Raw genomic sequence first — 20,117 nt, forward strand, 5'->3', positions numbered from 1 at the left:
AAGCCTAACGCTCAAGCATAACGCTTACGTGAGAATTATTCAGAAGCTGAGAAACCGGAACAAGTCACGCGATATGATAATATCATTTCTGGTTAGTTTTTTCTTCGTTTTAATTTCGGAGGGCATGGCAGAACGGAAGGATGAGTTTTTCTATGGCGAATTTCCCGAAGATTTCATGTGGGGAACGTCGACCTCAGCTTACCAAGTGGAAGGTGGATGGAATGCGGACGGTAAGGGACTTGGCAGCTGGGATAAATTCACTCACGCAGGTGGCAATTCTTTCTTGAACCAAACAGGCGACATAGCTTGCGATAGCTACCACAAAACGGACGAAGACGTGAAGCTTCTGAACAACCTCGGGGTTGGATATTACAGGTTTTCAATCTCGTGGTCTAGAATTTTACCGGAGGGAACGCTAGAGAAGGTGAATTCCGCGGGAGTGAGGTATTACAACGACTTGATCAACTCGCTTCTTGAAAGCGGAATTACTCCAATGGTCGCTTTGTACCACTTCGATTTACCCCAGGCTCTGCAAGACAGGTACGATGGCTGGTTGAACCCAGAAATAGCCGACGTTTTCAACGACTACGCCAAGTTTTGCTTTGAAACGTTTGGTGATCGAGTCAAGTGGTGGATTACAATAAACGAACCGTGGGAAGCAGCTTTCTTAGGCCACGGACTCGGTGTTACAGCGCCAGGCAAGAAAAACCTTAGCACAGCCACCTATAAAGGTATAGAAATTGTCAGTAAGACGTATCTCCTTAATAATAATTGGGAGTTTTAAAACATCAGAAACGTGGAATGATTTTTTCATTTAGCTTTGGGGAGTTTAGATGTTTGATTTAGGAAGATGCAGGGGTGACTGGGGGGAGGGGGTTGGGGGGGGGGAAGTCTGAGCTTGAAGACCATACGGGAAATTTTGCTTCGACTGTTTTTAGGGTGAAAGACTTCTACGTTATTATCAAAGCGATTATATCAAATTCGTTTATTGTCCTGAACTACAGGCAGATAACATGGAAACGGAAAGGTGGACTTGCATATGAAAACTGTCTGATTAACAAATAGGTTGCATTTTGTCGTGCGTCTGTTCATCAACAATATAATAGATCACAGATGTGTTAAAAATAAAAATGTGCCACACGAGCCATTAGGCGAGTGTGTCACTGATGTTCTTACCACATTTTGACGTCTTCTGTGATCGATTACTAAACAGACTCACGGCAACATGGAATCTATTTGTTTTACCTACACGATAATAAAGAAACAAAACCAAATGTTAATGACGTCATCTATACGTCTGTTCTCAATTAATGGTCATAAGAAAGAACCAATCAAAATTCAAGAATAATTTGGCTTATTGTATCAGGAACGGCGGAGCCGGGGGCTCCCCCAATTTCGAGGAAAAAATACAAAAAATAATAATTTTACAAATATTTCCAGACCCCCTACAAGTTAGCGCCTCCGTTGCCTGCTTGTAAGAACCCCCCCCCCCGTCAATTCAAATTACGCTTCCGCCAGTTTAAATTTTAATCTCGAAAGATAATCACAAAAACCTGAAATTATTGGACGTTTATTATTATTTTTTTTTTTTGTAGTTTCATTATTTTGCTTACATCAAGAATGGTACGCGTCTACATTTAGTACCATTAATCAAATGGAGAACTCACGTCCAGATCTACTCGATCAGGCGCTAGATTCATCACCAGTCCCCATAGGGGGGATTAAGGATGTTCTGAGAAATAACTAAGAAAACCAAGATGTACTGAGAAATAAATAAGAGTTACTCTGTCCAAAGACCTAAAACATAAAAGCAAAATTGACTTTTTTTTTCGATAGTTGCACATGTAATGCTTCTTGCTCATGCCAAGGCGTGGCATACTTATGATCAAGTTTTCCGCGCCACACAGCAAGGTAAAGTATCTATAATCCTCAACGCGCAATGGGGGGAACCCAAGTCAGACAAGCAAGCTGACAAAGACGCCGCTGACCGCAGCATAGAATGGTGGCTCGGGTGGTTCGCTCATCCAGTGTTTGTCAATGGAGACTGGCCTGACGTCATGAAGAAAATTGTGAAGGAGAAAAGCGACGCAAAAGGAATTCCAAATAGGTAGGAAGAATATTGAAACTTAAAGACATCATGATGCGCTTTCCGCAGTCCTGAGTCTAAAAAAAACGTAATAAGAACAAACAGCGAAATAAATAATAAATAAATTACAATATTTAGAGAGGAAGTCTTATCAGCCTCAACTGGTTTTTATGCGGGTCCTCCATCATGGTCGAATAGGAATTTGGACTTATTGGTTTTTGTGGAGGGAGGAAAACCAGAGAACCCGCAGAAAAACCCTCAGAGCAGGGCGAGAACCAACAACAAACTCAACCCACATATGACACCGGGCCGGAATCGAACCCGCAAGCCACATTGGTGGGAGGCGAGCGCTCTCACCAGTGCACCATCCCTGCTCGCCATCCGCAATAAAAATGGAGTTTTGCCGCACGGTTAAGCTCCCTTTCGATTTCTTTCGGACAAACTGTTGCCGTTTTTCTCCATACTTACTTTAATGCAATTTTGTATCCTGTCAGACTTCCAGAAATAAGTGAGGCAGAAAAGCAACTCATTCAAGGAACAGCAGATTTTTTCGCTCTAAACATGTACACCGCCTTTCTCGTTGAACATAAGGAATTCCCAGCTGATGTGGAGTGGAATTACCTGAGCGATCAACAAATGAAGACCACTTCTCACCCGTCCTGGCGTCGAGGTATTTCAATGGTCCCTGCTTACAAAGTATATAATTATTACAGCCGCGATAAAAGACCAAACAGGGAGTATGTGCCCCTCGGCCCAACGAACAACGCTTTTGAATGGTTATAAACTGTAGTGATTGAATGCCAATAATGCGTCTGTTATCACTTCGTTTAGGGTAACCTGAACGAGAAAGCTGCCGAAAGATGCAGTTTGATTTCTTTGTAAAGTTGTAAACGAAACTGCATTATTTTCGGTTGGAATTAATAACAGAGAAAATTTTTATTTTGTTATCTGCGGCTGTTGTCGGTTGCAATAGAACAAAAGTCTCGCAAGCAAAATTAGTTCCAATAATACGCCTCTTCTCCCCATTCCCTCTTGCCTCTTTTCCAAATGATTAGCTTTCTAAGAAAGCCATTTGAACAAAATTAAACCCATAAATTTATTATTGGCAAGAGAGTTTGTAACACCCACCTCCCGTTGATTTTTCCCTCCTCCAGGTGGTACTGTGTGGCTTTTCCATACTCCCTGGGCCTTGCGCAAGCTTCTAAATTGGGTGAAAGAACATTATAATGATCCCGACATCATAATAACGGAGAATGGCTTTGCTATTGACGGCGAAAGCGATCTCACTGGCGAAGAGGCGTTGAACGACACTCAACGAGTGGAGTACCTGACCTCGTATGTGAACGAGGCATTGAAAGCCATCCATTTGGATGGTGTTCGAGTTAAAGGCTACTTTCTTTGGTGTTTTCTGGATAATTTCGAGTGGATGGAAGGATATCGCCCCAGATTTGGGATTCACCGGGTCGATTTTAGCGATCCTAATCGACCACGCACCCCAAAAAGGTCCGCAGAGGCGTACAAAGAGATTATTCGCAACAATGGATTTCCAAAGAATTTAAAGGAAAAATCGGAGTTGTGATAGGCACAAAAAGGTCAAATTGCATGCTTTAGTCTTTTGTTAATTCCCAAACCATGAAAGACTTGTTTAACCTGAATTGGTTTTGGTTTAGAAATCCTGTAGATCGTCTAGAACAGGTGCGTCAGTTAATTTTTACTTTCAAAATTGTCTTATCTAGATTTGTATTTTAAAAGCTTAAATAATACCTACATATTTTTTATAATATCTTTGTTAAACTTTCAACTATTGAGAATTTCTCCTTATTTACATTTTTTGACATAACATTCCACTGAGAGTTGTGTGTGCTGATGATAAACGAATATTAAGACCTTCCTAAACTTTTCTGCTCTGTAAGTTTTAAACCGATTTCTATCAAAACAGCAATTTCTTTCTTGAAATCTGGCGCGAAACCTGTGGATCAGATTTACATATGCTAATTAATATGGAAAAAGAGCCATCTCGTTATTTCTTATAAGAACCGTTGAGATGAATTCAGCGGATTAAGTTCAAGGTTTTAGTTCAGCAGTGGGGTTCGTTAAAACGATCGATTGACTGCATTGCGTATCAAAATGCTAGAACTTACCAATGCAGGGGGGCGGGGAATTGCGTGTGAAAGGGTCGGGAATGCTCGTTATAAATTGCAGGTTTTGTTCACTTAGGGGTTTCAAGACAGAACGCAAAATGGTTTGATGCATCCAAGTATAGTATCTTTTCGAATCTTTTAAGATCACACACAAGAGATAACAGTTCGCCGTCATACTTTGTTGATAGTTAGGATAGATCTGGCATAAAATATTTTTGCATAGATAATGGTATTCGATGACATCTGCATATACTGACTTAGCCCTCATTCAATTTTAAGTTTTAGATTGGTATCCAATAATTAAGGGACCAAATAAACTTGGGCCATGCTCAGATTGATCTCATTTTGGAGTTTAATTCGATTTTTCCGAGTATCTCCTTTCTTTTTACATCGGATTTCTCCTGGGAACAAAAATTCTCTGTCTGGAAAAAAGCACGCTGTCACGATCCTCTGAATGAGTGGGAAACCATTGTTAGAGGTTCAATTAAAAAACAGATTCCATGCTGCAGTGCTTCTGTTTAGTAATAGATCACAGATGCCGTCAAAACGTCGTAAGAACAAAAAAAGTGGCAAAAGAGCCATTAGGCGCATGTTACAGCGACAGTTTTTCTCGTGTAGACGGTTTTTAAGGAAACGCTCTGTTGCGGAGAGAAAATTTTGTCCCTGTCACCGTTTCACATAATTTAGCTGGTTTGAATTCGCAGGGACTAAATGACTTCAATTTTCAATGTCGGATGGTGTGCACCGGCTCGTCCAAACTGTGTCCGCTACAACATTAAAATGAACCAATATCCGCTTCGTGTGCACCAGCTTATACGTACCGGTCCCTGCAATATAAGTCATATGCGTACGCTCGAAGGGGCTTGTCCACGCTTGACGTCGAACGTCCCCACATGTCTCCTAGTAGGGGACTTTAGATTTGAGTTCGAGTACGCGATCGAGTACGAGAACAACTTTTCAATTCTAGTTTTCAGGCTTCACATTATCACGTCACATACCCATTTCATCCCATGCGCTAGCCTCTCTACCTCAAACCAATATGAAGAGCGAGGGTTCTAGAAACGTCACTGGTGTGAAAATCGAAAATTGTACTCGTACTCAATGTCGCACTCGTAGTCCAATCTAAAGGTCTCTAGCATAGTGCGAGCCGACCTTAAGGAAACTCCCGACGGTTCTTCCTAAAACTGGCTTTATAGGTATGTGCGGCCCCAAAGGGTATGGTTTGTTTTAACTGTTTTGGTCTGAAAATGGGTGTAGATTTTGACCATTTTGGTCTGAAATAGGGTATGTTTTTCACTCTGACATGCTACTGGGTATTTTGTTTACAAGGAGCTAATTTTTCCGCATCAACATTGGCAAATTTGTAGTCCTTCTCAGGCGTTTTACGCAAATAAAAGCTATCTTTGGTTAGCTGCGGTCATATATTAGAGACGTTTACTATTTTGAGAGATCTGAAAGAGGGTATTTAAGTTTTAGGCAGGAGTGTGCGGCCCAAACCTCGAAACCCTTACCTTATTTCAAATCAAAATCTGTTATTTCCGTAACGTATTTCAGACCTGAGCCCTCCCCTCAAAAAAAATAAATACCTTCTTTCAGATCTCAGAGATTAGTGAACGTCTCTAATATATGAGCTCAGCTAACCAAAAATAGCTTTCATTTGCGTAAACGCCTGAGAAGGGCTACAAATCTGCGAATGTTGATGCGGCAAAAATAGCGGAAATAACAGATTTCGGTTTGAAATAAGGTAAGGGTTTCGAGGTTTCGGCCGCGCACCCCTGCCCAAAAACGTTTGGGAGTATCAACACTCCAATTGCCAACCAACTGAGTTGCCCTTCCTCGCCAAAAGGGGCGTGATTGAGAAGCTCAAACACATCGTGACGTAATAATTCTTCCATCTAATCTGTGATCCACACCAATATTCCAACACGCGACAGGTTAGCTATGTCACGCTACGCAATGCAAAGCGTTGCGTGACTGAGGCTCCAGAAAGAACCAATGGGCACTGGGCACTACATCGTCCACCACACCAGTGACAACATGGCCATAGCAAGTGAATCGCTTCGAAATTTATGTCTACAGAACTTGCTTCGCTATCCGGATTTGATTGAAAATGGATTTGAGGACCTTCCCTTAGAGATCACACAAGCTATTGTTCATTCTTCTATTCGTAGTTACAACCTGACTACGTTTAAACACGTCTTAAAGTTTTGGCCTATGCGAGTAGTTGTGTTGCGAGGAAATTCCTACTTGGAGGAAGAAGGCCAGTTTGTTGGAAAAGCTGTCGCTGAGTATATCCCTGAAAGAGACGAAACTGATACGGTTCAAGTAATTGACATAAGAGAAAGAGATCTTGGTGAGTGGGGTTACATGACACTTGAGGGTCTTCCAGACAGGGGCGGGGGGTGTTCTTGCTCCCTTCCGTTGAAATTTTCTGGAGGTTGGAGGGTTCCGTAAGACCAAACAATTTTGAGAAATGTATGAGGCTTATTTGGAATTTCCAGAGGGGTGGGGGACAATCAGCAATTTCAAATCCTTCTCTTTTTTGTGAAATCAAATTACTTCTTGTCACTGTCACTATCGATTCCAATTGCAAAAGACAAACGCATTGCTGCTTTCCGGCCCACCATTGAGATAAACCACCGTAGCAACAGCTATTCTCTGTCTCCAGTTGAGATTGACTACGTTCCCTTGTTCCCCATAACCCCTTGGAGAGCCTCAGGGTCTATTTTGTTTAACTTCTCTAACAAATTAATCCAATAAGTGCTTGTCTTAGAATTTCTAGTGCCCCTTTCTACTAACTGAAGATAAGTAATGACATCCTCGTCAGGCGCAAAGTTGCTATAAAGGCCATCTATGTTGTGCAGAAACAAGCAGAATAACCCCTATTTTTTATTGCACTTTTCTAATATTCATAACATGATTACCAATTAGATGAAGTTTGAGAAATACTTGTTCTTTTTAAGTGGAATACCTTAAGCGAAATCAACTGTGCTTCTCTCTTTTTTATGGACCAGGAAACCTGAAACAGTTCAAGTGTTACTGTTTATTCAAAGTTTCTTACATATGTGATTGAATGGTGATGCTCCAATGGGACTATGAACTAAATTGGATTGTCTTAGTCAGGAGGGGGGCACTCTACACTGTGTTCTCAGTGTTATTAATAATAATTATTGTTCCATACTGACAGCAACATAGCATGGTTGGTTAGTAGTGGGGATGGTGGGAGGGGGCATTTTATGTAATAGACGCTTGCTCAAAGTGACTCTGAGTGCATATGTGTCCGTGTTAAAGAGCATAAGCAGATATCTAACTAAAGGAGAAAAGGTGTAACTGTGTTTTCACTTTGCTTTGTTGTTTTCAGGTATAAATTAAGCTTGAAGCCAAGATTGACAGTATAGTTAAGTGTCAATTACTTCCTGCTAAAGTAATAGACCAACAGAGTATTGAGGCATTTAGGGCCAGTCTGATCTCTTTTTTTATCTTAATACTGATTTAGTTACCTTTAGTTCCCTTTTTTTCTCTTCTACATCTGCAGTGATGGGTAAATCCTTTGCAAATTACGTACATAGAATGATGCAGATCATGTAGATGCTATGATTTACTCTGTCTAAGACATAGCAACATGATGCATTGCTGCGTCCAGATGCATACAGATGTTCATGATGCTAAAGCCCCCCCCCCCCCTCAAATTCAAGCAAAAAATATATAAAATAATAATTTTACAAATATCTCCAGACCCCCAACAAGTTAGCACTTCTGGTGCCCGCTCTTAAGGCCCCCAATTCAAAATATGTTCAGCCATCCCTGTAAATAATGAAATTTTATGACCAAACATTCTGGAAACTATTCCAGAACAACCAATTCTAACCACATTGAATTTTCAGACCCAAGATCTCTATTCTCAACCCATCCCATTTGAGGGGTGGCAAATGGTAAATGTGAGACTTTGTGAGACGGTGAGACAAACATTTTTCTGTGAGCCGAGACATTTTGACTTTTTAGATTGCGAGACTGAGACTTCAAAGTGTTTTGAGTTTGAGCGCGAGACGTTCAGACCATCTTAGAATTTGAGCCCCAGATTTAGTTGAGAGCTAGAATGAGTTTGTACAGCCTTTTAGCCAGCTTCTTTGAACTGGCAGGAACTGGAAATTTGATTATAACACACTATGTTATGATCTCCTAGAACGAAATAAGTGTTTTTATGGTGCCAAAACAGACATAGCTTTTTGTGGCTTTTTGTGGAATTCAGACAATTTAGGAGAAGTTAGGATTAACTTTTTCTCTGAAATTTGAAAGTTTCTTCATTGAAATTCAATATCGAGTGACAAGAAGACCTCATTTATAAAAACGGATAAATGAATCGTGTGAAAAATTTAGAATCTGAGACAGCTTCGTATAAAAATCGAGACTGTGAGACGCACATAACCACTAAAAAACGAGATTGCAAGACCCGTGAAATTCAACTAAAATTTTGCAAGACCCAGAGTTTTTGAAGGACCATGCTCCACCCCTCATTTGTGACCACTTTATATATAATGTAAGACCTTTTTTCCCCCTTTTAAAAATGTTGTTGAGCAGCCTGAAAGCTATAGGAGAAAAATAAACAATTACCAGACAAAAGGTACATTATACACTTCTTTGAATCATGAGTTTTCATCACCCAAATAATCTCATTTTTTGGAAGAGGCATTGTGATGCATTCTTTTTTCCTGGAAAATTTGTTACCCTGGTGGTGAAATGTCATGCATCTGCTGTACATAAATATTATAGTCTGCTGTTCATGTGTGATCTGCTATCACATACATACATACCTACCTACCTACCTACCTACCTACCTACCTACCTACCTACCTACCTACCTACCTACCTACCTACCTACCTACCTACCTACCTACCTACATACATATACTTTATTTAACCTCGAATTTACAGAGTAAATTACAGAGTAATTTACAGAGTATCACTATTTTGATTGGCCTAAATTCATTGGCTGATTTCATGACAGCTGCATTGGAGCTAGGGAGTCAAAATATTTCACTGCACAGGCATCACTTATTTACTACATTCGTGTGGTGCCTTTTCATTTCAACATCATACCACGTAGCTAAGCTGACTTTCACTGTCACTATTTTTAGGGAATCATTATGTTTCAGGGAGGTACTGATAAATACACAGTATATATTAGGTTAAACCAAGCTACAGCAGCTATTGCAAACTTGAAACCATACATGATTGAAAATTCAAATGTCAAATTATCCAAGCCAGCCTTATTTACATGATACTACTCCCAGAGTGAGGGGAGAGGGGGGTGGAGGTTACTCCCATACATCGGCTATATAGGTATGTGCCGCGGGATATGGTATGATTTCTGAGGTTCCTGATCCTCAAATAGGGTATCATTTTTGCTTCTGTTGTTGTTGTGTTCCCGTTGTGATTCTTAGACAGGGGACCTAAATTGTATCAGCTAAATTTCCACGGCGTAAATGCCCAGCTAAACGAAAAAAAAGCTTAACTTCCAACCCTAACCCTAAACCCTAAACTTTTTGATCTTTCAGGGTTTGATGGTACTACTGCACTGTGCAGGGCAGTCATTGCAGCAAATAAACCAATTAACTTAACAGATGTTTCAAGCGGAACCTCTCCAAACCGTGCTGATAACCTCACTGGTGCCAAATTGAACAGCAACGTGAACCCGACAAGCTTTCTTACCATCCACTTGGATATCAGTGTGAACCATAGCAACCCTGATACAGTGTTTAAAGCACTGGAATCAAATAACGGGCCCGTGCGGCTTTTCGTTTCATCCTTAACCGTTGTTCAGCTTGGAGATGACAGACTATGCAGGTTCCTGAAACTTCTAAATCCTGATCATTTATTGAAGTTGGATTTTTCTTACAATGGATTAGCTTTCTATGATAACGTGAATGTTGAGCTGTCAACAATTTTCCAAGAAATGAAGAAGTTTACAAAATTACGCTCCTTATGCTTGTCATACAGCGATTTTGGAGAAAGTCACTTGAGGAGTCTTTCCGAAATTTTGCAAGAACTTCCCTGTCTTGTATCGCTAGATCTTAGTGGGAATTATGTAGGCAGCAGCGTTGGGATTGTTTTGAACAGTGTTAGAAAACCATTGAACTGCCTAAGATTAGCGAAATGTAGAATAGGCAATGCTGGCATCGAGGCAATCGCTCGTTCAAAACATGCGTCACAGCTCATGGAGTTGGATGTTTCGCGTAATTGTCTATCTTCAGAATGCATGGAAAATCTACTCTACATTTTCGTGTCCTCGAAAAATACCATGCGGGAATTTTGCGTTCATGGAAACCAGGTTCCCCCCTTGCTAGGGTGAACAAACGATAAATCTCAAACTGAGTATACACTGGATAATCTGAGAACCTCGGCAGGAAATCAAGAGAGCATTTCAGGCGTTCCATTGAATTTCAATTGGTACCGATATCATTTACCAAGCTGGAACTAACAAAGACCGGAAATCGTGCACAGGATTTCCGGGGGCTTCTCTTGCGCGGTGTCCGGTCTTGGTCAAGTCTCTTTCGGTCCCCGTGGCTCTTTCAGCCGACCACAACTCGCGCGCGCAGAATGAACCTCGGGTGTTTAGTGTAATCCTAGATCGTTATTCACGTGAAATCTTCCATTCAATGTTTCTTCAACTTTACTAGGAGTTCATTACTGGGGTTGTACTCAGTGGGCAGGTACCTTTCAGAAGTTTCAGTTGATAAACCTTGTCTCCCCTTGGGTGAAGGTGGAGCGCCTATCAGATTGAGCGCCAACCTTCGCTGAGTTTTATTCGCTGTCCTTAAAGACCGTTGGCAACGAGGTGGATGCGTTCTTAACAAGGTTCATAGTTGTGTCACCGGTGTTCACAAAATGGCTTTCTCTCCCTGTATAAATTTTAAGGTGAGAATTAAAAAAGTCCTTCCTAAGCACTGCTTCAGCTCGATCTTGTAGGATATATTGAAATCGAGCATCACACTGGTCTGCACCCTTGACGCAATAATGATAATGTGTGTCCGATGGTGTTAGTGGAACCCCTCTCCCCACCCCCCAACGGCTGCGTTACCATTCCTGATACAAGATGGCGTTTACGATGTCAACAACGAATGAGCTGAGCATATTTAGGGCGGAGGAAATGTCTTCATTGTGATGAGGGCAGGCCAATTTATTGTTAATTTGCACTGTGGTGCAAACTAATGCCCGTGCGTTCGTAATTTTCTCAGTCATATAATAAATTAGTTATCGAATGAAAGCTCGAGCAATTAAGAATTTACACTACTCGTGACATTTCAAAATTCTTTCAAATTGCACTCTAGGCTCTAGCAATTTTGAGATAATTCTCAAATATCAGTGGTAATCCTTAATTACACTTGCAGTCATACGATTACCTATACAAATAGATCAGAGAACCTTTTTGAATATATCGAGTACCTCTTGTTTTAAGTAGAGAATTACTTATGTATGATTTCTTTGCCGTCAGTATGAAAAGCTAGTACACGCCCAAAGAAACGAGAAATTCAAAATGGATTATTTGCTATGACAGCCCCGTATATACCGTTAAAAATAGCCTGTGAACAGGGGGTCTTCTTTCCTTCCGCCTCCTCTTCGCCCCACCCTCGACTAGAGAGCCTGTTGACAGGCTACGTTACAAATAGCCCGGTAATTGATCATAGAGGGCCTGTCAAAAGACAATTGAACGTCTCCCTTGGGAATTTGAAAGCTTGTCGTATGACCCGGACTGTCTCTGTCGGATTTTTGTCTTTTCCGTCGTTCAAGCGACTGACGTTAGTAACTTAGAAAAAAAAGGGGCAGGAGTGTTTTTAGGCAATTAGTATGTGTAATCCAGTATGACAGTATGGATGCTTACCATTAGCTAAAGAATCCGGAAATTTCGGTTGAAATTTCAATGGAACAACAATTTTCCGGAAAATTCGTTCGGAAATTATAGACCACCTCCAGAGGTAGTCCTCTTTTTCCGTTCGGAGCGGAACGGCGGAAATTTCCTTACCATTTGCTAACTTTTCCGGTTTCCAGTCTCTCATCAGCCTAAAACAAATACGGAAAGTCGAATTCTAAACGGTAAGCGCCATCTTGTTAGGTTGATTTGCTAATTTGGAAAAACCTCACGAGATCTTACAGTTATTCAACGGCCATCCTAACCGATTTATTCGGACAAATGGTAGCCAACCTATCGATTATTAGTGATATTTTGAAAATTCTTTCACATTGCATTCGCCTAAAGGCTCTTGCAATTTTGAGAGAATTTTCAAATATAACGAGTAGTGTAGATCCTTAACTGCTGGAGTATTTATGCGTTACTCATTTATTACATGACTGAGTAAATTGCGAACACTAAAAACAAACGGTAAACTGCCCAGCTCTCAGCCAATCTCAATGAAGAAATGTTTGTCAGTCATACGATAAATGATGTAATTTAGACTGTTTTTACATCGGTGTCCGGGTCGTGACTGATGCCGGAAAACGTTCTTGAAGAACGGAATATATGTTCAGAGAAGGACGTCTCGGTGCCGCACTCGCATAACAGTGGAGCATCCTGGCAGCTTTTCTAGACCTCATTTGTTAAGGCTGACTGTTACAGCTAACTTCTCAGAATTTATTTGGGACAAGAAGGTATGGTTTAAAATAGACTGAAAAAGATCATCATAGGGCACCTGGGCACAAAACAAAAGGCTTAATGGGCAAAACTATGGCTGTATAGGTGCACGTGCGTTATAAACCTTTGTTAATTTCTTTGCGGTTCTCTACTAATTATAAACAACAACGTGAAATAGCCAAGTTCTACTTAGTCTGAAGAACGCGAACGACAGCTGATTTTTACAATTTCCGTTTGGAATTGAACACTGTCATTGCATATTTAGCCTGAGCACGTTTTTAGAGACATGGGCGTACCGAACAGATCTAGGCAATTGCGATTCGCGAATTTCGCTTGTAAAATATAAATTTATTTTTGACTAGGCGTCGTCGTCGGCGTCGCCGTCGTCGTTGCGCTCCCCGTGAATCTCTTGTTTGCGACAATCACGGTCACGTAGTAACCAACAGAAAAGCGTTTTTCTTGGGGGGTTGTTGTTAGGAAATCTGTTTATCTGTTTCCTTTCCCCAGCAGATGTGGCACGTCTTCTACTTCATACCAAACTGTTGCCAGCGTTACCAGAGTTCTCTCTTCTTTCCATCCCCTGGGCGAAGGGGGCGAGAAGAATAGACAGTCGCAGATGACTTGTGCGCAGTTCCGGGGCCATATTAACACCCTCAGTGAAAGGGGAAATATCATAATATATTTGACCAACTAGCAAGCACAATAGCGGCACGGGAAATACCCCGGGGGAACTCCCACGTGAATAAGTCGGGAATTTTCGTCGGAAAGTTTTAATTAAACTCCTAAAGGAGACCAGATGCAGAGTGGGCGTGCTTCGAGCTCTACTTGGCCCTAAAAGACACCACTTTGAAACGGACAGACAGCGTTTTTTAATCATTTCTTCAAGTGCAACCCTAAAAGATAACGAGTTAAAATAGTGACGTCCCTATTGGCCAAGAGAAATCAAATGCTTAGTCAACAGGAAGTCAACTGCGCGCGGGAACAGATATTGACTCATACTTAAAGGAACAGACTAGATCGGTTGCGTGCCCTCTCTATTCCGCCTTTTTCTCTTAATCCTCTTTGGTAAGTAAAACATAGAAAGGCTTTTAAAGGGTAAAAAAAGCCACCTAAACCATCGTATATGGTCATGTATTATAATCTGATAATTTGAGAACACCTGGGAAATGTACAGAATATTCCCTCGTGCAAAATATTGTAATTTGAGTGGTTTAGGTCATCCATCATAATTTAGTTTATCTTCATTTGATTCTCTGTTCTCTTTGCCATGTAAAACATAGAAAGCGAAGGAAAAAAGCCAGTTAAGCTATGAAACCATCGTCTATATTACAGAGTCTGGCAATTTCGAGAACACTTGGCGGGGAATGTATAGAGTATTCGCCTGTGCAAACTACAGGTATAGCAGGTGAAGGCTGCATTTGAACGATTTCATTTATCCAGCAAAATTTCGAAACTAAAACAAAAAGGCTGCTGGATCGAAAGTGCTATTGAAGAAAGCAAGTTGTGGCAGTTTTTCTGTCAGTGTTTTTAACATCGTTGACAGCAAATGTCAAAAGTGTTTCCGTAGACGTTGATCACATAACTTCCTCTTTCGCTTTCGCGCTATTTCTTCCAGTTGACATGTCATGTGATCTGATCTGTCGAGTGATATCGCCGTACCCCGGGGGTTACTCCGAGAAAAAATTGGTGGGGGTGTGCGGCCCGCTTCCCAAAACCCTTACCTTATATATGACCAAAATCTGCGATTTTCAATACCCCCTGTTTCAGACCTACATTACACTTAGTTCCCTAGTTCAGACCGACGTTAAAGGCATCGTGGAGGGCTTTTGTTGATCAGTGTTGTCGATTATGATGAAAAAGTAGCTTCTTCTTTAAAAAAAACAAACAAAAAAACAAACAAGAAACAAAAACAAAGCCAAACATGCCCAATTCAAGACTAGAGTGCAAAAACCAGACCCTATTAATGATCAAAATGGATAACATCGATACCCCATTTATGACCAAAACGGCTGAAAAATCATACCCTCTGGGGCCGCCGCACACACACCTATATACCCCATATAGGGGAGTACCTCCCCCCTGGGCGTCGGACATTTTGGATATTGTTATGCTAATGTAGCCTAGATTATCTACGCATATGTTAGTCACGCGTTTCAATTTATATTATGAATCCAAAACAGCCATTTGTGGTTGAGGAAGTTGGGAGGTTTTTGTTTTATAGTGTAGCCCATTTATCCCGTGACTATTAACGACTGTTGTTTCTGCAAAACAGAGAACGCCAGCCGAAAATAAGCATGATAGTGTCGCCGCTAATCTTTTTCTGCGGAGTACTGTTCAACCTTTACGTTGCATTCTACTGCTTACAGTGTTCAAGATGGCGGTCTTCGAACAACCTGAAATACTTCATCGTGTTCCAAACCTTTGTTAACACAGGCAATCTCTTCACACATCTGATTTTGCTGCTTCGCGATGAGTTAAATCCTGTTAACGACATCACGCGAATTGAAGATCACACGATCTGCGACATCCTACCGAATATCACAGCTTGTTTCATGTCATTGTCCGTGTTTAACCTCACTGCAATTGTTGTGGTACGCTATTTGAGAAATGAGCGCCGATGGACATTTTCAGTCGTCAAAATCGTACTCACTTTTTTGGGAATCATGGTGTCCACTGCACTTCTTCTATCACCTGCGCTTAACTACTTGTATCATGAAATGCCCGTTCTTAAATGTAACGGCTGTTACTGCCCGTCGCCGGGAGTGAGCTGGGAGGCCAATTTCGATGTATGGCTTTATGGCTATATGGTAATCTTGCTGCAATTCGTTGTTCCAGCGATAATTCTCTCGACCGCCGTTCTAAGAGGCCTTGCAAAACACTTGGAAGAAAGCCGAGCAGTAAGCGAGAATTGTTGCAAACCTCGTTGTGATTTGAAGAAAATAAACATTGTTACGTTGGCATCATGTCTTTTCATCACGTTCATTCTGCCAGTGCGAGGAATTCGCTTCGTCACTGGAGAACACTTTTTCCCGAATAATGTGTCGTTCGTCGAGATTGAATTACTTAACTCGGTGTTTTACGTTATGGAGGTTTCTTGGGCCGCAGTGACTGCGATGTTACCAGTCTGTTTGAAAAGCCTGACCGACGATGAAATATCAGGGGGACAGAAAAAGGCAGATACAGATGGGAGCCGATCAAACTTTTCCCAAGCAAAAACATACTGTGAAACTTTAGTCGAATTAGAGCTATGGGAATAGTTTCTTTGTGGTGATCGAACAACACATCTTCAGTGGATGGATCAGAAGTAATGTGGTAATGTCAGCATGAATTGCAAATTTATTAGATCTTTAAGTGAACGAGGTCACGCGAAACCGCCTTGTTTATGCAAAATGCTGAGTATCTCGAAAACAAACAGCCTCTTTCTCGCACCTTCTTATGCCCGTTCGTTACGCTCTAAAGAGCGACCTCGCGGGAATAATAATAGTGGTAGAAGGAGAAGAATGAAAAAGTACTGAAGGTCACTATACAGTCGGAGATTGTCAAACTAGTCAGAGTAGTTTGCATTATCATCATAACAGAGTATTGAGTGGCCCTCCACACAAGAATAAATTGATTTTGATTACGTAACTTATGGCAAACAAAAATCGTTTGATATTGAACAATGGACTAGTGCTAAATGTCTTACATTCAGCTGTTAATGGAACGGTTTAAACGATGACAGTCGAGGCATTTATAGATACATGCGTAGTGTGAGCTACCTCAGGCGTAATTTAACTATGAAATGCAATCCAAAGGCATTTCAAAAATCGCCAAACCTCAAAGATTCATTGCTCACCAAATTGCCGCTCTTATACTAGTGTCATCAAAAGGTTCGTAACTCAGTTGCCGGAATAGTTTGAGCAGCAAAACAAAACGTTGCAGGGAACAAAATTGCAGAGTCATTGTCTAGTTTTCGTTCCACTTCGAGGCACCGCGAGATCATTTGACTGCTAGACAATTTTTTTATCTATTTAGACACACCTGTGTATTCTCTGTAGTTCAGTTGTGTTCATATATTTGCAGTTTGTTACATCTTATAAACGTAAACGAATTGTTAGTGTGTTAGCATTTACTTACTTTGTTAATGCAAATAGACATGGCTGACCTGGCTCATTGCCCACGTTCCTCACAGTTGTTGCGTATGCAATCAAGGTTCATGACACATAGAAGGAACGAAACCCAATATACAGCGATCTTCAACGAAAAATCTTGGTCAATAAAAGATTTATTTAATGCCATAAAGAGCGCCATTTTCTAGTGGGACGGAGAATAAACGACATAAACGCTTGAGTGATCACAATTTGTAAAATCATCTTGTTTATAGATAGTGCACACTCATTTTAATTAAAAACATTTTTGGTCATAAAGTTAATGAATTTCGTTTAGAAAATGATTATTTGTTTCATTAATTCAAAGCGGTTTCGATTTCTTGATTAAAATATTTCGAACTGATTACATGGCTGCTAAAAAGAGTTTCAGGAGCTCAAGAAATCCCTTACAATGGAAATTAAATTTCTCGTCCGCTATGATAAAATGGCTATCGATTCAGAACATTCAATCAGTATGCGTTTCTTTTGTGGAAATGCCGAAATAAAGTCGTTATTATTATTTTTTTATTATCATGATCATGATCATGATCATCACCATTATCATCATCGCCATCATCATCATCATCATTATTACTGTGAAGGTGAATTAATCAACACAACACGAGCGTGGGACAAAGAAAAATTCTGAGTCCCCGACAGGAATCGACACCTAATTAACAAATGGTAAACGCCATAGCGTGCACTATTGAGTTATGGATACACGCGGGAGGTTGCTAAGCACGAAAGAAGCGTAAGAGTCGCACGAGGGGATAGCCGAGTGCGACTCTAGCTTCTTGAGTGCTTAGCAAACCTCCCAAGTGCATCCATAACTCAATAGTGCACGCTATGGCGTTTACCATTTGTTTTATAACATAACATTGAGACATTGGAACAACAGAAGTCCTTTTGTTGAGCTACATCACAAAAAAATGTTCGTGTAGTCTTACATGACAAGAGAAAACAAGCGCGCGAAAATTCATTCATGACAACCGACTGCACACCAGTAACTCGATAAAGTTTCATCTTCAGACAACTGTGAAGACAGTTTCGCATTTCTGGCAGAAGAACGTCGGCCATTACTTTGGAAGCAATGTCTGTCAAAAGATTTGCTTTGTAAACATTAGCACACACGTCAGCAGCGTACACCCATGGGCAAATAGTAGACGCTAAATTAACCAATCAGAGCGCGCGCTTTGCTTTAGTTATGTTATAATAAATCTTGCTATTAATTATTATTACTGTTACTACTATTAACAATGGTAACAGGACTGAGTGGAGTCCAATTCGGTCTGTAATCATACGAGTGATTAACAAAATCAGACGACCGCAAAGCGGGAGTCCGATTTGTTAATCACGAGTATGATTACAGACTGAATTGGACGACGCGAAGCCCTGTTACCAATCAATCAAAACTCGAGAAACGAACAAACCATCGATTGAGCGCATTCGTTATGAATGCTGAAAAACACAGCAGTTTACTCAACAAAGTGCACCGCCACAGCGCGCGCAAAATGACGCGCACTGTCCAATTACAAGCATTGTCCAATTACAGGCAGTCTGCCCGCAGACTGGGAACGCTATACGCATGCAAAGGGTAAAACTACAAGTCTCATCAAAAAAACAAAGAGAAGTTTCTTCCGCAAGAAAATCGACGAAAACAAAGGAAATCCAAAAGGAGTTTGGCAAGCACTCAAAACATTAAGTGGGACTAGTAAACCTCGAGTTCGCATCGATGAATTAAACACAGGAAACAACATCATTAGTGACGAAGCTTCCATTGCAAATGAGCTAAATCAGTAGTTCGTAAACATCCTAGATCAAATTGGCAAGGAAAACGACGCTGGCGTAGAGTTTGATGACACCAAGCTGAAAAATTTTGTCTCTTCGCGATTGAATGATAATGTGGCTTTCAACATCCCTCCAATAACGCCTAAGCAGATCATTGACACCATAGGGAAAATCGCTTGTAACAAGGCCTCTGGGCACGATGGCATAAGTATTCGTGTACTCAAAATTATTGCACCAGTGTTTGCAAGTCCATTATGCAAATTGCTGAACCTTTCAATATCGACAAACAGTTTTCCAGACCGTTGGAAAGTAGCAAAAGTTACACCATTGCACAAGGGTGGCGCACGAAACGATATCAACAATTACCGCCCGATATCAGTTTTACCTGTCTTTTCGAAGATTATCGAAAAACACGTAGCCAGCTGTCTTCTTAAGTTTTTACATGACAACAACATGTTTTATGAGTATCAATCAGCCTTCAGATCAGGTCACTCTACAGAAACAGCTCTAATCAGACTTACGGATCACATCCTGAAAAACATGGACAATGACGAAGTGACCGGTCTGGTATTTATAGATTTTCGTAAAGCTTTTGATGTTATAAATCACGAACTTCTTCTAAAAAAGCTGTCTATTTATGGTGCAAGCCCTCCGTCTGTTGCCTGGTTTCAATCGTACCTGTCTCAGAGAAAGCAATTTATTACATTAGGGAAAACTACATCTGAACAGCTGACTATCAGACAGGGCGTTCCCCAAGGATCAATATTGGGACCGGTGCTCTTCCTCCTGTTTGTCAATGACATGCCTCTAAACGTTCACAAGTCAACTATGGATATCTATGCAGACGATACCACCTTGTCTTTAAGCTCAGACTGGAAAGCTATTCCTGCACTAAACAAATCATTAACAAAGGACTTGACAGAAGTTGAGAAATGGGCTAGTGAAAACAAAATGTTTATAAATACCAAGAAAACCAAAGCGTTGTTGGCTACGGGAAAGCGTCTGCGCAGACGTATAACCCATGACGCAGGAAAATTTGAAGCTAGGATGCAAAATGCAGAAATTGAACAAGTTGGTAGCCATAAACTTCTTGGAGTGATAATCGACGAGAACCTAACTTACGAAGCACATGTTGACGAACTATGTAACAAACTTTCAAAACGAATTGGTCTTCTACGCCATATAAGCTGCTACTTGAAAAAGAATCAAAAATTGATCTACTATAACGCAGTAATCAAACCACTCTTCATGTATGCAAGCACAGTATGGACATCGTGTAACAAAGAGGCACTCGAGAGAGTTCTCCGTATGCAAAAACGGGCTGCGCGTATTATTCTTGCAGCACAACG

The 20,117-nt window shown here is 40.9% G+C and overlaps 3 protein-coding genes across 3 annotated transcripts; all 3 read left to right on the top strand.

The window, feature by feature from the left end:
* Window positions 1-16: 16 nt before the first annotated feature.
* LOC149112111 (cytosolic beta-glucosidase-like) lies at window positions 17-4,570 on the top strand. Its single transcript, XM_089289848.1, has 4 exons — window positions 17-731; window positions 1,837-2,107; window positions 2,581-2,756; window positions 3,241-4,570. The coding sequence occupies exons 1-4, from the start codon at window positions 74-76 to the stop codon at window positions 3,663-3,665; spliced, it is 1,530 nt and encodes a 509-aa protein (XP_089145974.1). The 5' UTR covers window positions 17-73; the 3' UTR covers window positions 3,666-4,570.
* A 1,442-nt stretch (window positions 4,571-6,012) lies between these two features.
* Window positions 6,013-14,722, top strand: LOC110044738 (uncharacterized). The gene is made up of 2 exons (XM_020750312.2): window positions 6,013-6,580; window positions 9,783-14,722. The coding sequence occupies exons 1-2, from the start codon at window positions 6,223-6,225 to the stop codon at window positions 10,574-10,576; spliced, it is 1,152 nt and encodes a 383-aa protein (XP_020605971.2). The 5' UTR covers window positions 6,013-6,222; the 3' UTR covers window positions 10,577-14,722.
* Window positions 14,723-14,930: 208 nt separating this feature from the next.
* On the top strand, window positions 14,931-17,192 carry LOC110044726 (uncharacterized). The gene has a single exon (XM_020750302.2). The coding sequence runs from the start codon at window positions 15,148-15,150 to the stop codon at window positions 16,108-16,110; it is 963 nt and encodes a 320-aa protein (XP_020605961.1). The 5' UTR covers window positions 14,931-15,147; the 3' UTR covers window positions 16,111-17,192.
* Window positions 17,193-20,117: the final 2,925 nt, after the last annotated feature.

This window comes from Orbicella faveolata, unplaced genomic scaffold (assembly GCF_042242905.1).
Source record: "Orbicella faveolata isolate gen_17 unplaced genomic scaffold, um_ofav_v1 contig_2, whole genome shotgun sequence".
Classification (NCBI taxonomy): domain Eukaryota; kingdom Metazoa; phylum Cnidaria; class Anthozoa; order Scleractinia; family Merulinidae; genus Orbicella; species Orbicella faveolata.